Raw genomic sequence first — 22,434 nt, 5'->3', positions numbered from 1 at the left:
GTTTTTTAAGGGTCTCACTTGCTGAGTACTTACTATGTACCAAGCACTATGTCAGATGCTTGGCACAAATACCTCATTTAACCTCACAAGAACCCCATGAGGAGGTGCCGATATTGTCTGCATTGTACCAACAAGGAAGCTGAGACTCCTCTGATGACCTGCAAAGGGCACACAGCTATTACATGGCAAAGCTTGGATTCAAGATGAAGGCTATCTGACTTCAAAGATGACTTTTCTCATCATGGCCATGGAGAGGCCTCCTATGAGCAGGGAGCTGCCGGGTCCAAACAGTTAGTACCAGTGCCCAAGGCTAAGGGGGCACTGGGAGGACACTGGCCTGTATCACAGGGACTCCTGTGAGGCTTCACTTGGGACTTCTGCCCCATGAGGAGTAGGAGTGGCTCCCAAGGACCAGACCTTGGCCTCCCTGGGCCCCTGCAAAACAGGCAGGATGCCCTGATGGGCCACCCACTGGCTCCCAAACACCCTGTTCTTCCCAAGGAGGGGCCACAGGACCTACCCAGGAGACTGAGCCACATCCTGGACTGTAGCCCCTCCCCCTCCAAATCAACCCTCCCTCCCTCCCTCCCCCACCCCCAGAGCTCCTCCACTATTGCCCTACTCAGACCCCTGCAGAAAAGCTAGCAAAGCCACACCCAGATGCAGAAAAGGTACATATACCAAGCTTTGGGGGGTTGTTTTGTTTTAACTCAGGAAAGGGCTTTTATTATTTTTAACTCACTTCCTAGGAAGTTAATTTTTAAAACACTCTTATGGAGTCTGGCCATCCCTTGTGCTACATTCAGAAACAATGATGCCAATCCAAACCCTCAGTGATGGGGTGAGCATGGGCGATGAAGCCGGGCCCACCTTTGAGCTCTGCGAGGGGGGAGCGCGTCCCTGAAACCCTTACCCTCCAAGGCCCCAGCACAGAGATGCGCAGGGAAAATCTGCTGATCCGTGAATGGCCCCCCATGAACTCTAAAAAGTGTTCTTAAGAACAGTACCGAATTATTGTTTAAGCCCTGGGTCACAATGCCTTAGTGCAGAGGAGCAGGGAGAAATGTGGACCCGGCGACAACTGGCCGCGTTCTGCTCAGAGCCTTAAATAAACATAGACACTCTATTACAGATGCACGTGCTGGTGCGAGACATGCTGTGTGCAGCAGATGGGCACGCACGGGCGTGCGTGCATGGAGAGGCGATGTACACCCACAGGCACAGACACACGCGGGATGCAGCCTTCCTCCAGCCCCACCCCCTTCCCTTCCGAACAGAGTTCTCCTGCAACAGGAGCCCCGTGAGGGTGACTGAAATCCCTTGTCTGGCCCATGCCTTCAGGGCAGGTATTTGAGTCCTGCTTTATTTTCCTTTGGGGGTCAGTCTCTCCAGCATTTGGTCAGTCAAGGCCAAGCCAGCAAGCCAGGCACTGATCCCAGAGAGAAGTCGGCTCCAGCTCTGAGCAGGTGGGATGACAACTGTTCTGGGGTGAGCCAGCGACAGAAGGCCCACCTCTCCGTGGCCACCTGCCAGCGTGCACACCCCACCAGGGTTCCAGCTCTAGCGAGGCCTCCAACCTGGGCACTTGGTCCTTCATCATTGGAACGCGAGGGCAGTTTCCAGGACCAGATGGGGAGGCCGGTGCTGGATCGCAGGCTGGATTTCAGTTACTTCAGCATCTGCAAGGTCACAGCCCTGTGGGTCCAGGGCCCTCGGTCGATGTCAGCCCTGGTACCTCTGGCAGCCAGGGCTCTGGGGAGCCACGGGGGGAGGGAGGGAGGTGGGCAGGGAAGGGTGGTGTTCCTGGTTCGGGCCTCTGCTCAAAGCCTCACTCAGCCCATCCTCCAGAGTGTGAAACACAATCCGGGAAGGCCAGTCCAATCCACTTGGCTGCCAAGTGCTGGTGGGTATGCTGGGAAACACCCAAAGCTGGAGGAAAGCTCGACACGTGTCCCCAGGCAGAGCTTTGCACCTACCTCCCCCATCAAGTTACCAAAAAAAAGATAACGAAAGAGGAACCTGGATTCTCCAATACTGGCCCCCGCCCCAGTGAGGCCCAGGAATACCCATCAAGGGCCCAGAGCCTCCACGTCAGTGTTCTCAGTAGACAAGAGCTCTGGCAGCGCCCCTCTGAGGAGGGCAGGGTACACCCCTCCTTGTGCAGGTGGCGGCTGAGCCACGCCCACCCGGCCTCTGCAGTGGTAGCAAAACGAGGCTTCCACCTGTCATCTTGGTTTCCTGCCTCCTGCCTTGCCAACCAGCCGGTAAGGTTTCTAAGGCACCGTGGGCACCCAGCTTCCCCAAAGAATGGGTCCCGCCAGGGAGAGCCAGGACGAAACAAAAGGCTTTGTGGGAGCCCTCCCCTCCCCCAAACCCCAGGTGACACACATTCCGACCCTGTCCCTGGACACGCACTTGTGGAGCTCATGCAGCACGACAGGGGAGGAGGGCCGGGGGAGGGGCCACAGTCCCCAGCCCCCTGCCCGCAGGGGCGGCTGTTGGCATGAGGGCAGGGGGCCTTTGGAGCCGCGGGACGAGCGTGCTGCCGGGCGGCCCTGGGCGCATGCAGGGGCTCAGGACGCAGCCTCATCTTCCTGGACGCCGGGGAGCTCCGGGCTTTTGCCTCCTTCACCACACCCATCCTTCCTGTTCAGGGGACACCAGAGGCAGAGGGACCTCAGGGGTCAGAACATTGCATGCACGAGGACCCTCACACACACTCATAGGCATTTATATCCACATCTCTCAAATCCCCCCTCGCCTCCTTTCTAAGCTCATCTCAGTCTCACTCTCCTGCATTGTGGTCCCTTGCTGGTTTCCTCACCCCTAGTCTCAGCCCACAACCCTCCGTGGCTCCCTACTGCCTGGAGACCAAATCTAGATTTCCCAGCCAGGCTTCCGGAGCCTCTCCAGATCTGACCTTCCTGAGCTGACTTCCCTGCACCCTCAAGGACCAGCCGGGTCACAGGCCTTCTAGGTTGGCCTAGATCAGCCCCCATGGTCCTGGGTCGAAGGGCTTTGGTTTTGCATTTTCTTTCCTTTGTTCACAGGACAGATTCTACCTATCGGTCTCAGGATTCTGTCACATATTCAGTAGATTCCTGTATCTGCTTTTTTCCCCTAAGACCTTTTTTTTAAAACATGATCAATGAGTGGATTTTGATACCTTTAAAAAGGATCAATCTCATTTAAATCTACTGTAGAGTTTCAACAATTATCCCAAAGCATAAAAAACAGAGACAATCAAGGACAAATGTTGGGACTCTGACGAGGTAAAACCTGCTTTTCAAAATTAAACTTGAGTCACAGAACTATAGAATGTTATAGCTGGGAAGTGTTAAGCCCAATCCCTTCACAGTCCAGATGAAGGAACTGACCTGTCTCCCCATTAACATGTCCATGAAAGGACAACGATTGCCTTGTTCAGGTGTACTCTTCATGCCCAGCCCTGTGCCCTGCGTAGATGCGTCCCTGGCCTGTGACTGCCCCGAACTACCACTAGGGGGCGCCTAGTCACAGACACTGAGCTGGAGACCAGACGTCCGGGTTTGCACCTCATGGTCCTAGTTCTGCCTGTTGTCCCCGGCATAGTTAGTAATAGCTTCCTCTTTCGCTCTCAAGAGTGGCTCCATTTGGACGCAGAATATGTGGTCCCCTACACTATGCCCAATTCCAGCATCGCAGCCTGCAGATCTAAAAGAGCCCAGGGAACCCCTTCCCTAGGACTGGCCACCTCACAGAAGAGACAGGGAACAGGAAGTAAGCTTTGGACAGTCGAGGCCTCTCCCAGGCCCCAGAGCTCACCCCACTTAGGCCAGGGAGTCTGTCAAGAAGAGGGCAAGAGGTTGGTACGTGGACCTCCCTGGGTGCAAGCAACCTCTGGCAGGGAGCAGACACCAGCTTGTCCACTATGATGGGACCCCGTACGTCTGAAGAGGGTGGTCTCACACAGACGAAACCCACATCTGGGCCCCCGGACAGCACAAGTGAAACTGCTCCTTCCCCAGAGGCCGACGTACCTGGACGGCAGCCGCCGCTCACCTCCCAGGGGAGCACATCTCCTCCGCAGAGCGGGCTGGCTGGCACAGCCCCTCTGTCCCGCAGCTCCCTTCGCAGGCTAGAGGAAGGCGACCCAAGTCCCAGGACCACATTCTGGTCCAGGACCCCCTTACTGTTTTCTCTCTGCAGGTCTGTGCGCAAACTCCAGCAGGCCTTGTCAGCATCCCAAACTTTTATTTCAGTGGTAGGATGTGGAAACGCTGAGGGCAAGGCTCACGGAGGTCTGGGGAACTGCTTTTCTGCCCTCCCCCAGGAGGTGGCGAATGTACCTGCCGGGCTCTGAGGCGGGAGCCGGCAGCACTGGGGGTTCCTCTTCCCTGGCCCAGCATCGTCGTCACCAGTCTGCCTGTCCTTACTCGCTGAACAAGCATTTACGAAGTGCTGACTGGGTGCACGGCCTCGGCAATGACCGGATGTATAGCACAGGCCACTCAGGAAGGCAGCTGACCCACCCCACCCCCGGACCAGGAAGAGTCAGCAGAAGTGTCCCTCCCTCCACACACAAACCAACCTTCTACAAAGAGGTCTGCCTGCAAACCTCGACTAGGCTGCCGTGGGCTGAGAACAGAGGTGCAGACAGGGAGGGCCCTGCTCTGAGGCCTGGCCGAGTCCCCAGGCTCCGGGCTCAGCCTGCACAGCCTGGCGATGCTGAGAGTGAGGGGAGGGGCCCCAGCCCTCACCCCACCGCAGGGAGCACCCTGCAGGCCTCAGCCCACCAGTACTTACGACAATAAGCTTCCCGGGGCAGACATGGAGCGCTCTTCCCTCCGCGCCTGGGGCTCAAACGGGTTCCCAAAGGAACGCTTTCTCAGCATGGACTTAACCAGGATCTGGGGAAGACACACCAGCGTGAGGAACACAGGCCCCCGGGTTCCCAGAGGCACTGGCAGCCTCCACCCTGACTCCCGGATGGGGAGGCCGCTGGGTGGGCCCTGCTGAAGCTCCCTTTCCTTGGGCAGAGCAAGGAAGCGCATCCCAAGCAGAAGAAATGGCAAGAGCACGGAGGGGAGCTGGTTGAGGGTGAATTCTGGGAACGGCGAGGAGCCCGGTGCATCTGGTGCGTGGCGGGCACAGAGGCCAGGAGCAGACCAGGAAGGGTCTGGAATGCGAGGCCGAGGGCATGGGGAGTGCAAATAGGAAATGCCTTCTGGCTACACAGGAAGGATGGAGTCAAGAAGAGGCTGTCCCAGGGGCCAGAGAGGAGCTGCGCAGTGGCCTGGGGGGATGCCAGGAGGGGACAGGCTGCTGTGTCCTAGCTCTCTGACTGTCCCTCCTCCCGCTACAAGGACAGCTCCATCCTCCTGCCCACACGCACACAAATTCTCGCACACCAGCATAGCATCAGGGGCGCCTTTACTTCTTCCCTCCTTCCTTCTTCCTTCCAACAGAAAGTATTTATTGAGCGCCTACATATGCCAGACACTATTCGAGGCACAGGGACCATAACGAGACAAAAATTCTTGCCCTCATAGAGTTTATATTCTAGTTGCGGGGACAGGCAATCAATAAGACAGATCAGTAGAATATATGTTAGTTAGTGGTAAGGGCTCAGGAGGAAAAAATAAAACAAGGAAGGGGGATAAGGTATGACAAAGAGGAGGTTGGAATTTTCAATAAGGGGCCGGGAAGGTTCACTCACTTCTCACTGAGAAGGTGACTGTGGAGTGAAGACCTGGAGGGATGAGGAAGCGGCCCTGTGGACGTCTGGGCCAGAGGACCCCAGGCGGAGGGAAGGGATGTTCAAAGGCACTGGGGCGGCAGCTTCCGTGTCATGTGGTCGGAGTGAACGGAGGGAGGAGAGGAGGTGGGCAGGGGAAAGGGGGGCAGGCAGGCCATGCAGGGTCTGGCAGGCAGTCAGGTGCGTGGCTCTTACCTGAGCAATACGGGAGACTGAGTGAGCAGGGTCTGAGCTGAGAAGGGACATGACCAGGTCCCTGGACCACCCTGGCTCCTGAGTTGAGTGTTAACTGTAGTGGGGGCCAGGGTGGAGGAAGGGCAGGGGGACAACCTGGGAGGCGATTCCAGTGGTTTAGAAAAGAGAGTATGGCGGTTAAGACCAGGGAAGTGGCAGTAGGGACCCTGCGGGAGCTGACAATTCCAGAGACCCCATACAGCCCTGGAGCTCTGTAGAGCATAGGACTCTAGCCCGCTGGCCCTACTGGACCCAGTAGGGAGGCATGAAGTGCACAGGCCAGACCCCATGCCAGGCACAGGCCCCAGCTCGCTCTCCCGGCCTTGTGCTCACCCTGATTCACTGTGAAACCTCAGCGCAGGGCAAGCCATGGCTCTCAGCGTCCCCCCACAAAAAAAAACAGATGGCCATCAGGGGCTACGTTAATAACTCCCAACTGTTAACGTGGAAGCTGTCCAGAGGAGGATGCGAGAAGCTGAAACATGAGAGGAAAGCGGAGGGAACACACGGGTGGTGTCTGCCTGACACGCGGGGGCCCCGGGACCACGTCTCCAAATCAAAGGCACGCTAGGCCTTTTCCCTCTCACGTCCTTGGCACCTAGTCCAGTGCCTGGAAAATAGCAGAAGTTCAATAAATCTTAGGAAGGAAGAAAGGGAGGGAGGGAAGGAGGGAGGAAGGAAGGAAGGAAATGCTTCTCCGGTCGTGGTGAATGTGGACACTCAGTGAGGGCAGTATATTTATTTTATTTATTTTATTTTATTTTTTTGAGGGCAGTATATTTAAACCATTCGCTCTCCTCACCACACCTCCTGGTCTCCCCACCACGAGGCTGAATAATGTAACCTTGTTCCTGTGGGCCTCTAGCGGAACAGTGGCCTCAGGGGCCCAGCATCGGGGCTGGCCAACCAGGAAGCCCTCTGCCCCCCACAGGGCCCAGCACAGAGCTAGTCTCAGGCAGCAGCCACGCCCAACCCCCAGGCCCTCCCAGGAGTCTCTGCCTCCCCCCCCCACCCCTCCCCCATCCTCTTACCACTGTGGTCCAGCTGGGGATGAGCCTGACTGAGTTCTTCACCTCCTCCTCCGTCACCTCTACCACAGTGCAGTGCTCCTCCTCCGAGGGAAGGGGCTCCTCCCCATTCTTGGTCACCCAGGGATGCGACTGCAGAGCAGAGTGCAGGGAGGGTCAGGGCCACAGGCGACAGACATCGGCGAGCGAGGGACCCAGGCATCCCACCAGCAGTCGCCTTGAGGCTCCAAAGCCCAAAAACCCCAAACCCCAACCCAATACACAGATGTCCCCGGTGTAAGGCTCCCCAGAAGGGGAAACTGAGGCCTTTTTTCTGTGGCCCAGCCCAGCCCAGCACCTCTGGTTCCCCAACCTTGATGTCTGGCACCCCAATTCTTGTTTCAGGGTTCTTGTCTAGCATCTTCAGGATTAAGTCCTTGAGCTCTTCGCTGACCTTTGGCCTAAAGAAGGGGAAGGAAGGAGACGAGGGAGAGACAGCTGATGGTCCTTTGCTTCCCACCTCTGCATCCCACCCTGCTCCAGGCTTCCCTGATCAGTGCACACCAGGGCAGAGACACCGCCGACCCCCCTTCTCAGAGAGCAGGAGGGACACCCCCAAAGGCACCAGGGTGGAAGGAGAGAGCTCCAGAACAAGCGTATGGATATCCTTCTCCCCTGAGTACGAAGTAAAGCAGTCTCCCTCAGGGGGCAGAGGTCACAGACACAAACAGGGTCCCATGGGTGCTGGACACCCCCTGGGAGGCAGAGGTGGCAAGGATAATGCGAGAAGAGGCGCTTTATGGGACCCCCAAGAGGCCTTCGCCCCCACTCACCATCTTATCTTCTCCTCCGCCTGGGAGGCGGTCAGGGAAGATACCCATTTGACAGAGGAGGAAACCGAGGCTCACCACCACCCAGAAAAGGGAGGGTAGGGGTAAGACTCAGGGGCAGGAGAGCAGGACTCAGCCCCGCATCAGCTTCGACTGTCTCTGCTTAAACTTCAGGCTTTGTTGCTACTTAAATTCTTGGGAGAAGGAACCTACTCTCAGGGCTATGACCTTGGCTCCCTCTGCTGTCCTAGATACTTAATCCCTTTTCAAACTCCTGGGCTGGGGAGAAGGATATACCGCGGGGGTGGTGGGGGAAAGGCTGGAAGACAGGCAGTCACGGGAAAGGGGAGGAAGCCCCTGCCGTGGGGATGGCGGCAGGGAGCAGGGAGCCGGCAGCAGGTGAATAGGTGGGGGGACCCAGGGGTCCTTGAATGCCCGGGCCAGGGCGTGCCTCTTCCTGTGGGCTTTGGGAAGCCTTGGAAAAACTTTCAGCAGGCGGTGTGGTGAGATCTGTTGCGCTTCATCAGGGTCACTCTGGCCTGACTGCAGTAGCTGGACAAGGCAGAGGCCTGAACTAGGCAGGGGGTGCCATCGGCAATGGAACCGAGAGATGTAAGAGGTGGACTGAGCACGGCTTGGGGTCGTACAGGAAGTGGGTGCGAGGGGCAGGGACCCCGAGGACAACTCCCAGGTTGGTTTCTGACCTGGGCACTCTGCGCAGATGGTAAAAGGGCCCTGAAAAGTGCGGCGCTAGGGGACTCAGGCTGGCTGCCACGGTAGCTGGCAGCATAATCGGGAGAACCGTGCATGGGTGGGGAGTCCTCTCCAAACAGTCCTTCTGGGCTCAGAGACCTCAGTCACAAAGGAAGGGGCAAGGCGGAGGGAGTAGCTTCAAATCCCAGACCCACTGAGCCTCCACTTTTCCATCTGTGAAACGGGGGAGTGCACCGGTATCGTGAAGCCCCCCCCCCCACCCCGTGTGGAGAAGGTAGAGGTTCCCCGCGGGTGCAGGGTCTGCATGGGGTTGATGCCACTGACCTCCTGGAGGCCTTCAGTGAAGAAGCAGGATGAATGTGTGACCTGGGGTCATCCCTGCCCCACTCCCAGCCTCAGAGTTCCCATCTGTTCAATGAGATCCAACCCAGATGTCTGAGACCCCGCTCACACGTCCCTCCATTTGCTCCCAGGGAGCAGCACCCCAACCTCCAGATCTGCAGGCTGGGGTGGGGCCCGGAAAGGACAAACGCTCTGCTAAAACCCAGACACGCCTCCCTGGGGGTGGGCGGGGCCCGTGGTGGACAACTCACTCCTCCGGGAACACGATGGCCTCATTCTTGATCTTGCGGTGCAGGGCCAGGATGAAATCATCGATGAATGGGCACTGAGGCGGGGAGAGACAAAGGTTGAGGCGCCCAGCACCTCAGCTCGCTGGGGGCAGCTCCGGGCTCCTCGTGAGCTGGGGGGGAACCTCGTCTAACTTGTGCAGGTCCTAGCCCACAGGAGATGCTCAACAAATGTGGACTGAACGAATGAGTGCATGACAGCCACTCGCAGCAAGGCCTACACTGCCAGGGCCTGAAGTCTGGGAACATGTTCCCTGAGATTCCCGCCTGTGCCTCAGCACGGTCCCTGGAGTGGGAGCGCGTGCGGACGGGGATCTCGGCACGTCAAGGTTGGGTGTCCGGCCTGACCCAGAGCAGAGGTCAAGGACAATTTGTTGAATGAATGAATGAGTGAATATGTGAGTGAATGAATGGCACCATCTACACCTCCCTTGGGATGTCTGCTGTCCCAGGACTCCTGCACATGAATCCATCCCCCCAAGGGGACAAGAGGAGAACAGAAAAGTCCCTTTTCCTTCCATCTTCTCTGAGCTGGGTAGGCTCTTTCAAAAGTCACTTTACTTAAGGACACAAAGGCAGGGCCTGCAACTGTCATGCATCCTGACCCATGGTGCCCAGCCCATGGTGCCAGGGCTGCCCCACCTCTGCCAGCCCACCCAGCACTCACCTTCCCGTAGACAAAGCAGTACAGCGTGATCCCTGTGGCCCACACGTCCAAGGCCTAGAAAGAAACAGCTCATATCAGTCCCCCAAAAGGAACTGACACCCCTTGGTCACCCAGCTTCAGTGGGCCATGGGAGAGGGCAAGTGGGGAACCTCCTTCCTCAGTCATGTATTCACTCAACAAACACTCCCAGGCTCCTGTTCCATGCTGGACCCTGTGCTGAGCACTGCGGACACAGGGACAGCCAGACCAGGGCCCTTGCTGTCAAGGGTTTCCAAGTCTCCTTGGAATGGGCCCAAACCAGACATGTTTCCAACTCAACAGGTACAAAATCCCCTTCATCTACAGGGTCGCATTTGCTGTACGCACGACACAGACGCACCCCAGAAACGACAGTATATGTTGAACTTGTACTCGCTAAACCAGCTCAGGCTTCGAGAAGTCATCCCTCTTCCTGATGATCCACTGGAAAAGCCACCATCCACCTTCTTTCTGACACCAGAACAGCCCCTGGCCCTCAGCTACCTCCACAGCCCCTTGGGGCTTCCCTGCACCCTTGAATGTGCCCTCTCTCTACAAGTTCCTCCTCTGGAACCCCACCTCCTCTCCTGGTATCCACTTTCTCTCTTATGTGAATGATTCTCAAATCTCTGCCTACGTATTCCTGCCACAGATGCCTCATCTGAATCCGATCAGGGAACACCAGACAAATGCAAACTGACATCATTCTACAAAATAACAGGCCTGTTCTCTTCAAAAATGTCAAGGTCAAGCCACTTTTCCAGATTAAAGGACCCCAAAGAGATGTGACAAGTGAATGCAGTGACTGACCCTGAATCAGATCCCGGACCAGAAAAAGAAAAGGCATTAAAGGACAGTATGGGGACAACTGATGAAATCTGAACAAGGTCGATTAGATAACAGTCTTTTATCAATGATAAATGTCCTAACTTTGATAACTGTACTGAGGTTATGTAAGAGAATGTCCTTGTTCTCAGAAAATACCTCCAGAAGTATTTAGTGATAAAGGGGCATAATGTCTCCAACTTCTATAAATAGACGGAGAGACAGTGAAAAGGTAAATGGGACAAAATGTCAATAATTGGTGAATCTGAATAAAAGATATAGGGGAGTTTTTTGTATTATTCTTGCAATTTTTCTGTAAATTTGGAATGATATCAAAATTAAAAGTTAAAAAAATAATCTCTATCTACAGCCGTCTCCCGAGCTCCACACTCACACACGTGTCCAAGTGCCTCTCGACCATTTCCTCCATGGCAGAACCACAGTGGGGCAGCCAGTACCTCACAGGGTAGAGCAGGATGTGCCCGGGGACACACAGAACCACAGTCCCTGCTCAGAAACCTTTGCCACTGCCTCTGTCACTTAGGACAAAGCCCAGACCCTTAGGACTTCCCGATCCTTTAAACTCTAAGACCCGCTGTGCCCCTCAGTTCCCTTGTATGTTCTCTGGGCCCCACCTCCTGCTCAAATTCTCCCCATTATTCAAGGCCTAGTTCAAAGGCTGCCATATCCAAGAAGTCAGGGGAAGCTCTGATGTCCCCCCAGACACGAGCTCTCCTGCCCTTGCACCATGACCAGAAGGGCAGGGAGCTGGGCCGTCCAGCCTCCGTGTGTTCCACAGCCCAGCCCAGAACTCAGCACAGAGCAACTGGCGGGAAGTGTCTGCAGGGAAGACTTGGGGCCGTTTTGCTCGAGGACAAGAGGAGGCCCAAGTTCGGCGAGTTTGTCGGACTCCAGAAGGAGGCAAACATGACGGAGGGGACCATGTTCAGTCCCTCCTGAGACATGAGGACCCTGGCACCCTCAGGTTGGAAATGGGACCCCGTGGCACGTACCCCCACCCCTCCACCTGAACCCCAACCCAGCCCGGGTCCTGGAAGCCACCTTCCCACTGAAGCTCTGGCCGGACTCAGAAATGGCCTCGGGGGCCATGAACGCTGGGGTCCCGGCCGTGCTGGACAGCCGAGCGTCGTTCCCCTCAAACTGGTTGCTGACGCCAAAGTCGGCAATCTTCACGTGCCCGTCGTCCCCCAGGAGCAGGTTGGATGGCTTGATGTCCCTGTGGATGATCTTCTGGTAGTGCACTGCAGAGAGAGGCAGCTCGAGCGCTGGCCTGGGGCCCTGCTGCCCAGACCCCGCACCTGCTCTTGCCTGGCCGTGGAGGCTGCCTCAAACTCCAGGAGAGAAGGAGCTGGGACTTCCTGTCCCCTGCACACATTCATCTCTCGAGGACCTAGGGCCCCCTGCTCAGCTATGCAGTGAAGGCACTAACCTAGACTGTTAGTAACAGAGCCGGGACTGGACTCTTAGGAATCTCTGGACCCCAAGACCAGTGCTCTCTCCATGGCAATCAAGGCATCTGCCACTGAGGGTGGACGTAGAGGAAACTGGGGGAAGGGGTCCTCCGTAGGCCATCCCTGGCCCTCCCATGTGAGTGTTGTCTACAGGCTTGAAGCCCATCAAAATCTTTCCCCAGTTCCATCCCCCACACCCAGCCTGTCACAGCTGTCCCTGTTCCTCGGACTGAGGGTGGGATTGTGGGGTATCCTGCAGAGGTATCACCTCAGCCCTAGGGACTCTGGGCTGATGAGGTTTTGGAGAGGGAGGGCACTCCAGGCCTTGGGACTGCCGGGATGAACGTGGCCGGGGTAAGGGTCGGCCCTCTCTAGTAGGCTGAGCGCCCACCCTGCTTCCTGGGTCCAGCACTGCCGGGAAGAGATGGGCAGCTCAGGCCGAGATGACCAGCAATGTCCCAGCAGAGAAAAGGCACTGACTGATCCCACAGCCATCCACTTACAGGCTCCCTGCTCAACAAATACGTTCCCCTGGACCAACAGACCCCAGGGTGTTGGAGAGGAGGGAATGGAATGGGAAGGAGGGAAGGGGAGGGGGAAGGAGAAGGAGAGGAAGGCTGGGGGCAGAGGGAGTGAACATCATATATTAATAAGAATAACAACAGGACCCATGGCCCTATAGCGATTGCCTCCTATGTGCCAGGTACACACAAAGCATTTGACACACATCCATCAGAACACAGACGCTCAGGAGGCTGTGTATTTGACCATGGAAAGTGGGCTCAGATTCTTATCTCAAACTCTGGCATCGCCCTTGAACTCCCAGCTCTTTATCCACAAGGATATCCCACAGACACCTCAACATATACTTCAGTATTTGTCAATCACATATTTAATTGAGAACTTGATTTCTCTTGTCTGCAACCCCCGCCCCGTCTAAACACACACACACACACACACACACACACACACACACACACACACACACACACGGCACCACCAAACAAACAGAACAGAAAAGCTCTGCTCCTCTTCTAGTCTTTCCCATTTAGTTAATGTCCATATTATCAGCTGCTCAGGCCAAAAACCTCAGCTCCTCTCTCCTTCAGACCCCACACCCAATTCATCAGCAAGTTCTATGGACGGGACCTCTGAGATATATTCCAGACGCGACTGCTTCTCCTACCTGCATGGCTGCACTTGCCCCGTCTGTAAGAATCAGGCCTGAGCCTCCCCGACCACAGGGCCTTCCCCGGGCAGCCTCAGCTCTCCCTTCTGGGGGCCAGAATCACAAGGCGGGTCTTCAGCACCGGGTGCCACCATCTGTCTGCCTGTCCAGTCCCTGCTGCTGACCAGTTCACTCCAGAAAGCCCTTCATCATGGTTAGCTGGGTCTTGATGAGGCTTTACCCAAGAGCCAGATGGGATTAGCTTGTTTTTTCTGGGTTTTTGGGGGGGTTTTTTTGCAAGGAGAGAGGATGGGAGACAACAGGTCCGGGACAAGAAGTGGGTGGAAGCCAAGCTGGTACGGGGTCGTGTCTGCTGCCGACCACACCAGGGTGAAGTGCCCCCTTCTCACACCTCTAGGCCTTTGTTAGGGACTTTCTGCAAAGCCCTTCCCTCTCTGTGCCTGTTTCCCCATAGGTACAAAGACATCATTAAAATGAAGGCACTGGAGTGGCTCAGATGAGATAAAGACATTCACTGCAGGTCAAACCTCAGCTGGTCCTCACCTGTTCCCCTAGGGAGAGAATATTCTTCTGATAAACCAAGCTGAGATTTCAGAGGGATGGGCTGTGCCCCACTCCCCAAAACCAGGCCAGAACCCTAGGTGCCTGCGGGCCCTCTTCTCCCCATGGCCAGTTAGTCACCCACTGCTGCCCACCTCACATCGTTCACATTTGCTCCCCGCTGCCGCTGCCCCTAATCCAGGCCTCACCATCTGTCAGTTGGGCTGTAGAACCAAGCCTCCTCCCTGACCAGCTGGTAGCCTCTTGTCCTCCATGAAAGTCCTCTGTGGAGGCATTCCCAGCCCTCGCGGTGCAGCCTGGACAGTGTTTACAGCATCCTCTTTCCCTATCCCTGGCTCCCGGGTTGGACGTAACCAAACTGAACTTCTCCCCAGTCTCAAATAGTACTCCCCTCCGTGCCGCTGGTCAGGCAGTTCTCTCCGCCTGGTGTACTCCCTCCACCATGCCTCAAACTAGCCAACGAACTCCTACTCATCTTTCAGGACCCTACTCGTAAGTGGGCCTCCTCCAGGAAGCCACCCCTGGTCCCTTAGTGCTCTGACAGCCCCTGTGCCTCCCCGCCTTGGCAGGCCACTGCTTAGGTTCCCGTCCCTCCCACTAGGCTGCGAGATCCTTGAGATTAACTTTCCGGGTCTTGGCATCTACACGCCCCCAGCTGACACTTAGTAGGTACTCGTAATGGATAAATGAAACGAATAAATGAATTCCACAGATAGAGGCTAAACGAACATTCTCCCTTCTGAGCTCTCATCACCTTAGGGGCCCACTCACGGCAACGGACTCTGCTACCACCCACTGGCCCCACACCAGGACAGACTCCTCCTCGAGCCGCTGGACATAAATCCCTTCCCACAGCTCTTGAGGCCCAGTGGAGCGGCTAAGCGTGGCTAAGAACTCAGCAGAGGTGAGATACCACGCTGAACGTCCGAGGCGCTGGCCGACGCGGTGACGACCAGGCGCCGAGAAGGACCTGGCGCATGCCCAGTGAAGTCTGCCGCCACCCTAACCTGTTCAGGAAGGTTTCGGCCCCGCCCACATGCCCATTTCCCCCCAACCCAACTAAAGATGATTGGTAGATCAGCACTGACTGACAGGAACTGCTTCAGAGTCTGCTCAGGCCTGGGCTCCGTCTCCTCTTGTGTCCCCTCCACTCCCCCCGGTCTCCAGCCTCAGTGGGGCAGGCAGCCCCTTACTCACAGTACTCACGACCCAGGAATGATGTCCCTCAGGTAGAAGACGAGCTTGCTCCCTCGGGGAAGGGCTTGTCACAGGGCACTTCCATGACCGGCCTATGGGGAGGGCGGGGAGGAGGGATGTTTCGCCGGATCAGGATAGTAAAGGCAGATGTCAGGTGGAGGGGGAACAGGGATTCTGGGCCGTACAGACCCCTCAGGACCTTTTGGGAGCCCCTCTATGCTCGAACGGGTCCCTAAAAACCCCAGAGAGCAGCTTCTTCTCCATACAATGAAAATTTGAAAAACACGCATAGACGCAAATATCCCTATTCAATCACTACAATTTCAATTAGCTTTATCTTAATTTCTGATTGGCTTGGTATTCCTTCTTCTAAGTACTTTAATTATCTATAATCAAACAGTTGTTGAAGATGCCATTTAGGGCAGTGTTTTCAAACTGTAGGTCCAGGACCAAGAAGGTCATGAATCAATTTAGTGGATGCCTACTGCTTTTTTTTTTTTTTTCCTAATGAAGTAGAAATATCAGAGTATATCACATGTAATACACTGTTTTATAAAACTTTGGTTTCAATTACAGATATGGATGGCAATGTAAACTTGTATTTTCTTACTTTGAATGGAGGTCAAAAATGCTGAAAGCCCCTGAGTCTTAAAAGGACATCCACTCCCTGCCCCTTCCCCAAATTGGTCTTTAGGTAGCCTCCCAGGCAGAGAGACAAGTCACAGCCTGTATTCAGGCCTTGGCAGTTAGGGCCCCCAGTCCACCCAGCCCCGTGCCCTTTACTGCATGTCTGCTGTTCTTCACATACCCTGAGAAGGTCAGACAAGGCGAACATGAGTTACAACCCTAGATTTCATCAGTGACTTGCTGTGTGACTTTGGGCAAGCCACTTACCTTCTCTGAACCTCAGCTTCCCTTCTTGTAAATGGGAGTGAATGGCATCCCAGCCACCCAACTCATAAACTTGTAAAACTGAAAGAACTCTTTGTGATTTGAATACAGATGAGAGTTGAGTTCCATATCTATACTTTTGCTGGAGAAATATTCCTTTCTTCTCTCTCTTCTCCATCAAAATCTTCTTTCCAGTTCTTCAAGGCCTGGCTCAAAACCCACCCCCTCTTCCTGAGGCCTCCGTCGCTATTCCAGTCTCACTGACCCCACCGGCCTTCAAAGAATCATCCTCTTGGTCTCTCGTTCTGCCCCCACTCCCCAACCCAGACCACAGCTCCCTAAGGACAGAGGTTGGACCTCTTTTTTTTGCTAGAGTAGCTGACCCCAGGACTAGGGATACAGGGAAGGAAAGGAAGACTTGACCTGCCTGATCGGGATGGGGAACTCACCCCTTTCTCAGGAGGTCAAACACTGAAAGAAAAGAGAAGAAAAGAAGAGTAGGTAAGGTGCAGCCAGGCTGAAAAAACAGCCGATGCCAAGGTTCCTCCCTATTCTGGAGGGTGGGAGAGGGGGCAGGCATCCAGGCATACTTGAGGGAGGGATAGGACAGGGGTCCAGGTATCAGAGGAAGTAAATGAGCGTGGGTCGACTATGGACCTGCCTCACTAGATTCTCAGTTGCTGAGTGAGTGACCAATCAACATAGACCCCCTTTTATGGGGGGGGAAACTGAACCTCAGAGAAGGGGCAGGAAATTTCCTACAGGTCCTAGCAGATAGGCAGGTAGGAGAGGGAGTGGAGGCTAAAGACTTGGCCTCTGATTCCCTAAGCCAGTGTTCCTTCTGGCCATTCCCTGAGAGCTGCTAAGCCCAGCCCTGATTCAGGCACCAAGGACTTAAGTAATGAAAAAAAGCATACTATTACTAATAATATAGCGAATGGGTCTTGTATATAATAACTCGTTTCCTCTCTTAACATCAACACTATGAGGTAGATACCATTATTATCCCATTTTACAGGTGGAGGAAACTGAGGCACAGAGTTACTAATCTCCTCCGATCAGTGGAGTGGGGGTTTGGGAATATTTGTTTGAATCTAACTGGATATTCTGAGCCCTGGCTCAGCAGGGCTGGGCAAGAGAAATCTGGGCCTTGAGAACATGTGTTTCCTCCCTGCCCCCAGGAGGTCAGTGCGTTGCACACAGCCCATCTAGACGTCAAGTGTGTCTCCGGGGAGCACTCAGACCCACCGGGGTAAGCTGCTTGGGGATGAGCTGGGTCACTCACCCAAATAGAGATTGTCCTCAGCTGTGGTCATCCAGGACCTGGTGAGAGGGAGCACACATGAGGGTGAGTCTTGGGGAGTTATGGGGTGGGCATCCCAGGCTGTCTCGTCCTCACCAGCCCTAGGACCCCTAGTGGCTCCACAGCCACCCTGGACGATGCAGCAGGAACTCTGCAGGCACCAGGCAGATGAGGCCTCAGAATCACTGGCCCCGACCTGTGTTCACCACATGGCACCCAGCCCTCTCTTCCCCTCGTGCCATGATGGGGGCTCACTTCTTGCCTCTGGGGCAGCTCGTCCCCCTCCATGAGAACTTGAAGAACATCCCAGACCAGCCTGAGCTGACCCCAGAAGCCTCCCGGCAGTCCCCACGCCCAATTCTGGCCCTGCCCTTGGCATATTTCCTTCAGCGGGATCGCTGGGTCCGTGCCAAGTCCCCCCTGCACCAGAGGCTACTCCACAGGCCTCACTGGCTCACCGCCTACCTCGATCAGCTTGACCACATTCACGTGGTCCAGCTTCTTCAGGATGGCGATCTCCTGGTACACCCGCTCCAGGGGCAGCAGCTGCTTGGCTGGTCCTGCCTGGGCAGCCCGGGACCCTCTAGGGGGAGGGCGACCTGTGACCAGGAAGGGGAGTCCAGCCAGTTGCAGAAGGCTGGGCCTCACCACGGCCCTGCGACCAGCCTCAAGCAAGAATCTTGCAAGACCATGGCCTTGGCCTCAACCCCCCAAGCACAGTCCCACCACCAGGCCTTTGCTCACTTTCTCCCTGTCTACCCCCAGTCCTAACAAAAACTAGCCTCCGAGGTCTCCTCCTCCTCTGCCCCCAGGCCAGGAGCTCCCAAGCCCAGGACCAGACAGATACGTACGTGGAAAGCCATACTGCTTCAGTAACTTCTTCTTGGAAAGAACTTTCATTGCCTGAGGAGGGAGGGGCAGACATGTCACTTGTGTGAAGCCACCAGGGGTTAGAACAGGCTGGTTACATGTGGACTGAGGTCCAGAAAGGCACATGAGCATCTGTCACTGGCACTGAGGATATGGACTGGCTGCAGTTATGCTGGGTTAGGAGGGAGCCATACCTGAACCTAGGCCTCACCCGTATTCCCCCCAACAAGCCTTTCTAGAGCTCTCCCCTTAGAGGCATCCAGCCTCTGCTTGCATATTCCCAGGGTCAAGAAGCTCATTCCTGAGAATTCCCTGGTGGTCCAGTGGTTAAGAATCTGCCTTCCGATGCAGGGGACGTGGGTTCGATCCCTGGTCAGAGAACTAAGATCCCACATGCCGCGGGGCAATGAAGCCCACGCTCCACAACTAAAGAGCCTGCATGCTGCAACTAGAGGGAGCTCACTCCGTTCACAGGCAGCCTTGTCCTCTGTCTTAGCACAGCCTCTGCCCACCCCCCCAGCCTCCTAGGGCCCAGCTTGGAGGGGCCCTAGACTCACATAGTGAGTCTATCCCCAGACTCACATAGTGCCTGTCTTCACTTTCGTTGTAGGCCAGCCTCACCACGCCGTAGGCACCCTGCAGATAGGCACAGGTCAGCCCCCGCTGGACAGGACAGCCTCTCCCAGGACTAGCCCAGGAGAAGGGGAGCCTGAACAGCTCCAGCCCCCTGCCCCCGCTTCCCATCTCCACCCCTGCCACCAGTGGGCATAAATTTCAGGCGGGCAGGGAGAGGGTTCCTATGCCCTGGTCACTGCCCCCTGCCGGGCTCAACACAGCTGTATGCCTTCCCCAGCCCTTCCATCAAAAACTCTGGGGAGGGGACTTCCCTGGGGGCGCAGTGGTTAAGAATCCACCTGCCAATGCAGGGGACACAGGTTCGAGCACTGGTCTGGGAAGATCCCACGTGCCACGGAGCAACTAAGCCCGTGTGGCCACAACTACTGAGCCTGTGCTCTAGAGCCCGTGTTCCACATTAAGAGAAACCCACCGCAATGAGAAACCCGCGCACCACGACGAAGAGCAGCCCCCGCTCACCGCAACTAGAGAAGAGCCCGCGCCACAGCAACGAAGACCCAACACAGCCAAAAACAAATAAATAAATAAATTTATATTAAAAAAAAAAACCTCTGGGGAGTCGGGAATCAGGAGTCAACTCCCACCCCCACCCCAGGTGTTTCCTATAGAGGACAAAACTTTCCTCACTTCCAGGCTAGGACCTTCTTGGCCCAGCCTCACATTCCCAGAGGGGGAGAGGGATTTTGCCAAGGCAGAGGATCTGGACAGGCTGCCTCTGCAAATCCCCCAGACAAGTTTCTCACTGCTCCTGGCCTGCCCCCGGGGCCTACCTTGCCAATCTCACTCTGCAGCTTGTACTGGTTCAGCTGCACACCAGTCCTGGAGGGGGAAAGAGAGAGGATATCAGATAAAGCTTGATCCAGAAGCAGCACTGCTCCCACTCCAGGAGCACGTCCAGGGCCCCATCCTGGCCCCAGGCCCCTTACTCCCAGAACCCTGGGTCTCACCAACCTTGCAAAGTTTACATAGGCAAGTGAGGTAGTGCCAATGCCAAAAGTGAAGCTGAAAGTGAAGCCGAAAGTGACAAGACTTGGACAATGTTTGAAAAACATGAATGGTGAAGCATACCTATGCTTGCTCCCTAGGAAGTGGTGGAAAAATGCACTGATTCCTACCTGGATGCTGGGGGCTGGGAGACCCTGATGGGAGAAACCCATGAGCAAGTGTTTCCAGAAGCAGCTGAATGAGGAGACTGCATGGACAAGAAAGATGAGGAGAGCCTTGGGGACAGGAGACCAGAGCCCTGGCTCAGGCGTGAAAAGCTCAGCTTCTGAAGCCTGTAGATTGCTCAGTACTTGGGTTCCCTTTCAGATCCAAGTGGCAAGGACGGAGCCCAGAGGCTGGAAGCCTGCTGGCAGCTCCCGAGTCAGCGCAAACTCTAAGAGGCAGGATTAGAGGTGGAAGGCTCAAGCTGGGGAAGACTTGGGGGACAGGAGGACACACTACCTTCAGATCTCTAAGAGGACTTCTTGGGGGAATAAGGCAGGGACCTATTTCCTAGGCCTGGACTGGGGGTGGGAATGGTGAGACTTACAGGAGGCAGCAACTGGCTCAGATGAAGCTCCCCCGGGTGGGAAGAGACCGTGTAGTGAGGTAGTGAGCTCCTCAGCTCTGGGGGTATGCAAACCAAAGGCTAGACAGCTGTGTGGCAGGGATAGGAACAGCAAAGGGTCTTCACTGAGGACTACTGAAAAGCTCGTGGGCACCCCCTAGCTCTGCCCCACCAACCTCTGCGTCCGAGATGGCCACATGGTGGGACTCGATGGTGGGCCTGCGCCATGTCCGTGGGGAGATGTTGGCTGGCAGGCCCTGTGGCGTAAGGCGCAGCCTGGGCCTCCAGGCAGCTCCCCGCTGGCCGCTCCTGCAGGGAGAACTTCCTAGCCGAGAGGCCGGGCCGGGTGGCGGGGCATCTTGAAGTACCGCCGGGGATCACGGAGGCAGCTCTGGCCCGTGGTGAAGGGTCCACACAGTTCCTGGTGGGCTCTGGGCTGCCATCCGTCTCCTCCAAGTGGGCCACATCCATGGCTGCCACATCGCTCCACCAACTCTGCCCGAGGGTCCTGGCAGCAGATCGCTGGGCCCCCCTCCATTGCCACAGTCAGCGGGTCCTCTGTGCAGCCTTATTGGGAACCTGAGAAGAGAGGGCAGAGAAGCCGTCAAATCCCGGCCACAGAGCAAGGAGGTCAGATTTCCAGGCCCTTCTCCATCGTAGCCACAAACTGTGAGTCCCACCTCCATGTCTTTACCTGGCCTGTTCCCTCTGCCTGGGTTGCCAGCATCCAAACTCAAGTCTCCCTACTAACTAAAGGAATTCCAGGAACTCATCTGGCTCTTCTGCACACCAGCCCTCTAGACCTCAGTGTCCGCATCTGTAAAACAGGCACAGTCACATCAGCCTTCCTGGCTTCACAGGGAAGCAGGGAGAATCTGATATTCTGGAGTCAGGACAGACAGACATGGGCGGAACACTGGAGGCCCAGCAGTACTGGGAGAAACAGAGCCCCAGGTCAGCTCAGGCCCCCATCCAGCAGACAGCGCAGTGACTCACAGCCCCACCCCCTGACAACAGAGCATTCCAATGCTGCTGCTGTGGCCGCCTGGAAGCTGATCCAGGCCCCCCCTCCACCCCTCACTGCTTCCAGGAAGACTTCCCTGGGTCTCCAGCCTCTCCCACCCATCTCACTTCCTCCAGGAGACCCTCCAGGGCCACAGGGCAATTCTCCCATTCCTTTCTTCCCTGCCCTAGCAGAGCCGGCAACCCAGGACAGGGTCCATTAGAGGAGGAGGCTGCTACTTTGGTGACTGTGAAGAGAGACTTCACTGCACTTATTTCTCCTGGTTTTTCCTTCCAGTTTATTCATGTGGCTAAAATGTTCCCCACATCTGTTCAGGCTGAGATGCTCCCCCTGGCCTGGCCTTATATCCACACTGGCCCTATTGCAGTCTGAGCCTCCATCTAGGCTCCAGGCCAAGGACTAACTCCAGCTTGAACCCCGAACCAACCTCCAACCTCCAGCCCCAGACCTCACACTCAACTACAGCTCTGGGCTGAACCCTGACCCAGGGCTGAACCCTGATACTCAGGCTGGGACTCCATTTCTGCCCCAGGCTGAGCACTGGCCCCACCCCACTCGATGCCCCTCCCCTTTCCTGGACCAGACTCAGCATCTTCTCAGGAAAAGGAAGTAAATGGACTCCTGACCCTCTGCCCTTCCTGTCTGGTGGTAACTTGTGCTGTCACCACACAACAATTTTGAGAACGTGGTCTCTGTTACACCCCTTATTCCCCCATCACCTTGCTTTGACAGATGTCAAGGAGGCGGGGTTCACTGGAGTCCACTGGCCACAGAGGAGCCTGGGCTGGGTTCCAGTCCTGCCGGCCAACCTGCTGTGGGCCCTGGGCAGCTCCTTCCTGACTCTGAGCCTCAGTCTCCCCATCTGTACCACAGATGCAGGACCTTCCCAGATTCCTAAGGCCACAGCAAAACTTGGATATGGATTGTGGGTAAGGGTGTGGTCCAGACCCCCTGTGCCTGGCACACAGTGTGTTGTATGAGTAGAAGCCTGGTGGAGCTGATGTTGGCATGCAGAAAGGAAGGGAGAAGGGAATTTAGACTGGCAACAGGAAAAGACATGGACACTGGACCTAAAGGA

At 55.9% G+C, this 22,434-nt stretch overlaps 1 protein-coding gene across 1 annotated transcript; it reads right to left on the bottom strand.

Moving 5' to 3' along the window:
- Positions 1–689: 689 nt before the first annotated feature.
- Positions 690–20,879, bottom strand: CAMKK1 (calcium/calmodulin dependent protein kinase kinase 1). Its single transcript, XM_032615565.1, is given in 19 exon segments — positions 690–2,646; positions 4,786–4,889; positions 7,003–7,131; positions 7,352–7,439; positions 9,116–9,189; positions 9,819–9,872; positions 11,724–11,923; positions 15,081–15,172; positions 16,421–16,442; positions 17,257–17,277; position 17,404; positions 17,725–17,873; positions 18,126–18,177; positions 18,727–18,780; positions 19,551–19,596; positions 19,890–19,891; positions 20,509–20,577; positions 20,579–20,812; positions 20,814–20,879. Coding segments are annotated over 19 exon segments (1,521 nt in total). The 5' UTR covers positions 20,871–20,879; the 3' UTR covers positions 690–2,573.
- Between the last annotated feature and the right edge of the window lie 1,555 nt (positions 20,880–22,434).

The sequence above is a fragment of the Phocoena sinus genome, chromosome 20 (assembly GCF_008692025.1).
Source record: "Phocoena sinus isolate mPhoSin1 chromosome 20, mPhoSin1.pri, whole genome shotgun sequence".
In the NCBI taxonomy this organism is placed as follows: Eukaryota; Metazoa; Chordata; class Mammalia; order Artiodactyla; family Phocoenidae; genus Phocoena; species Phocoena sinus.
This window is presented reverse-complemented; position numbering and strand designations above follow the sequence as displayed.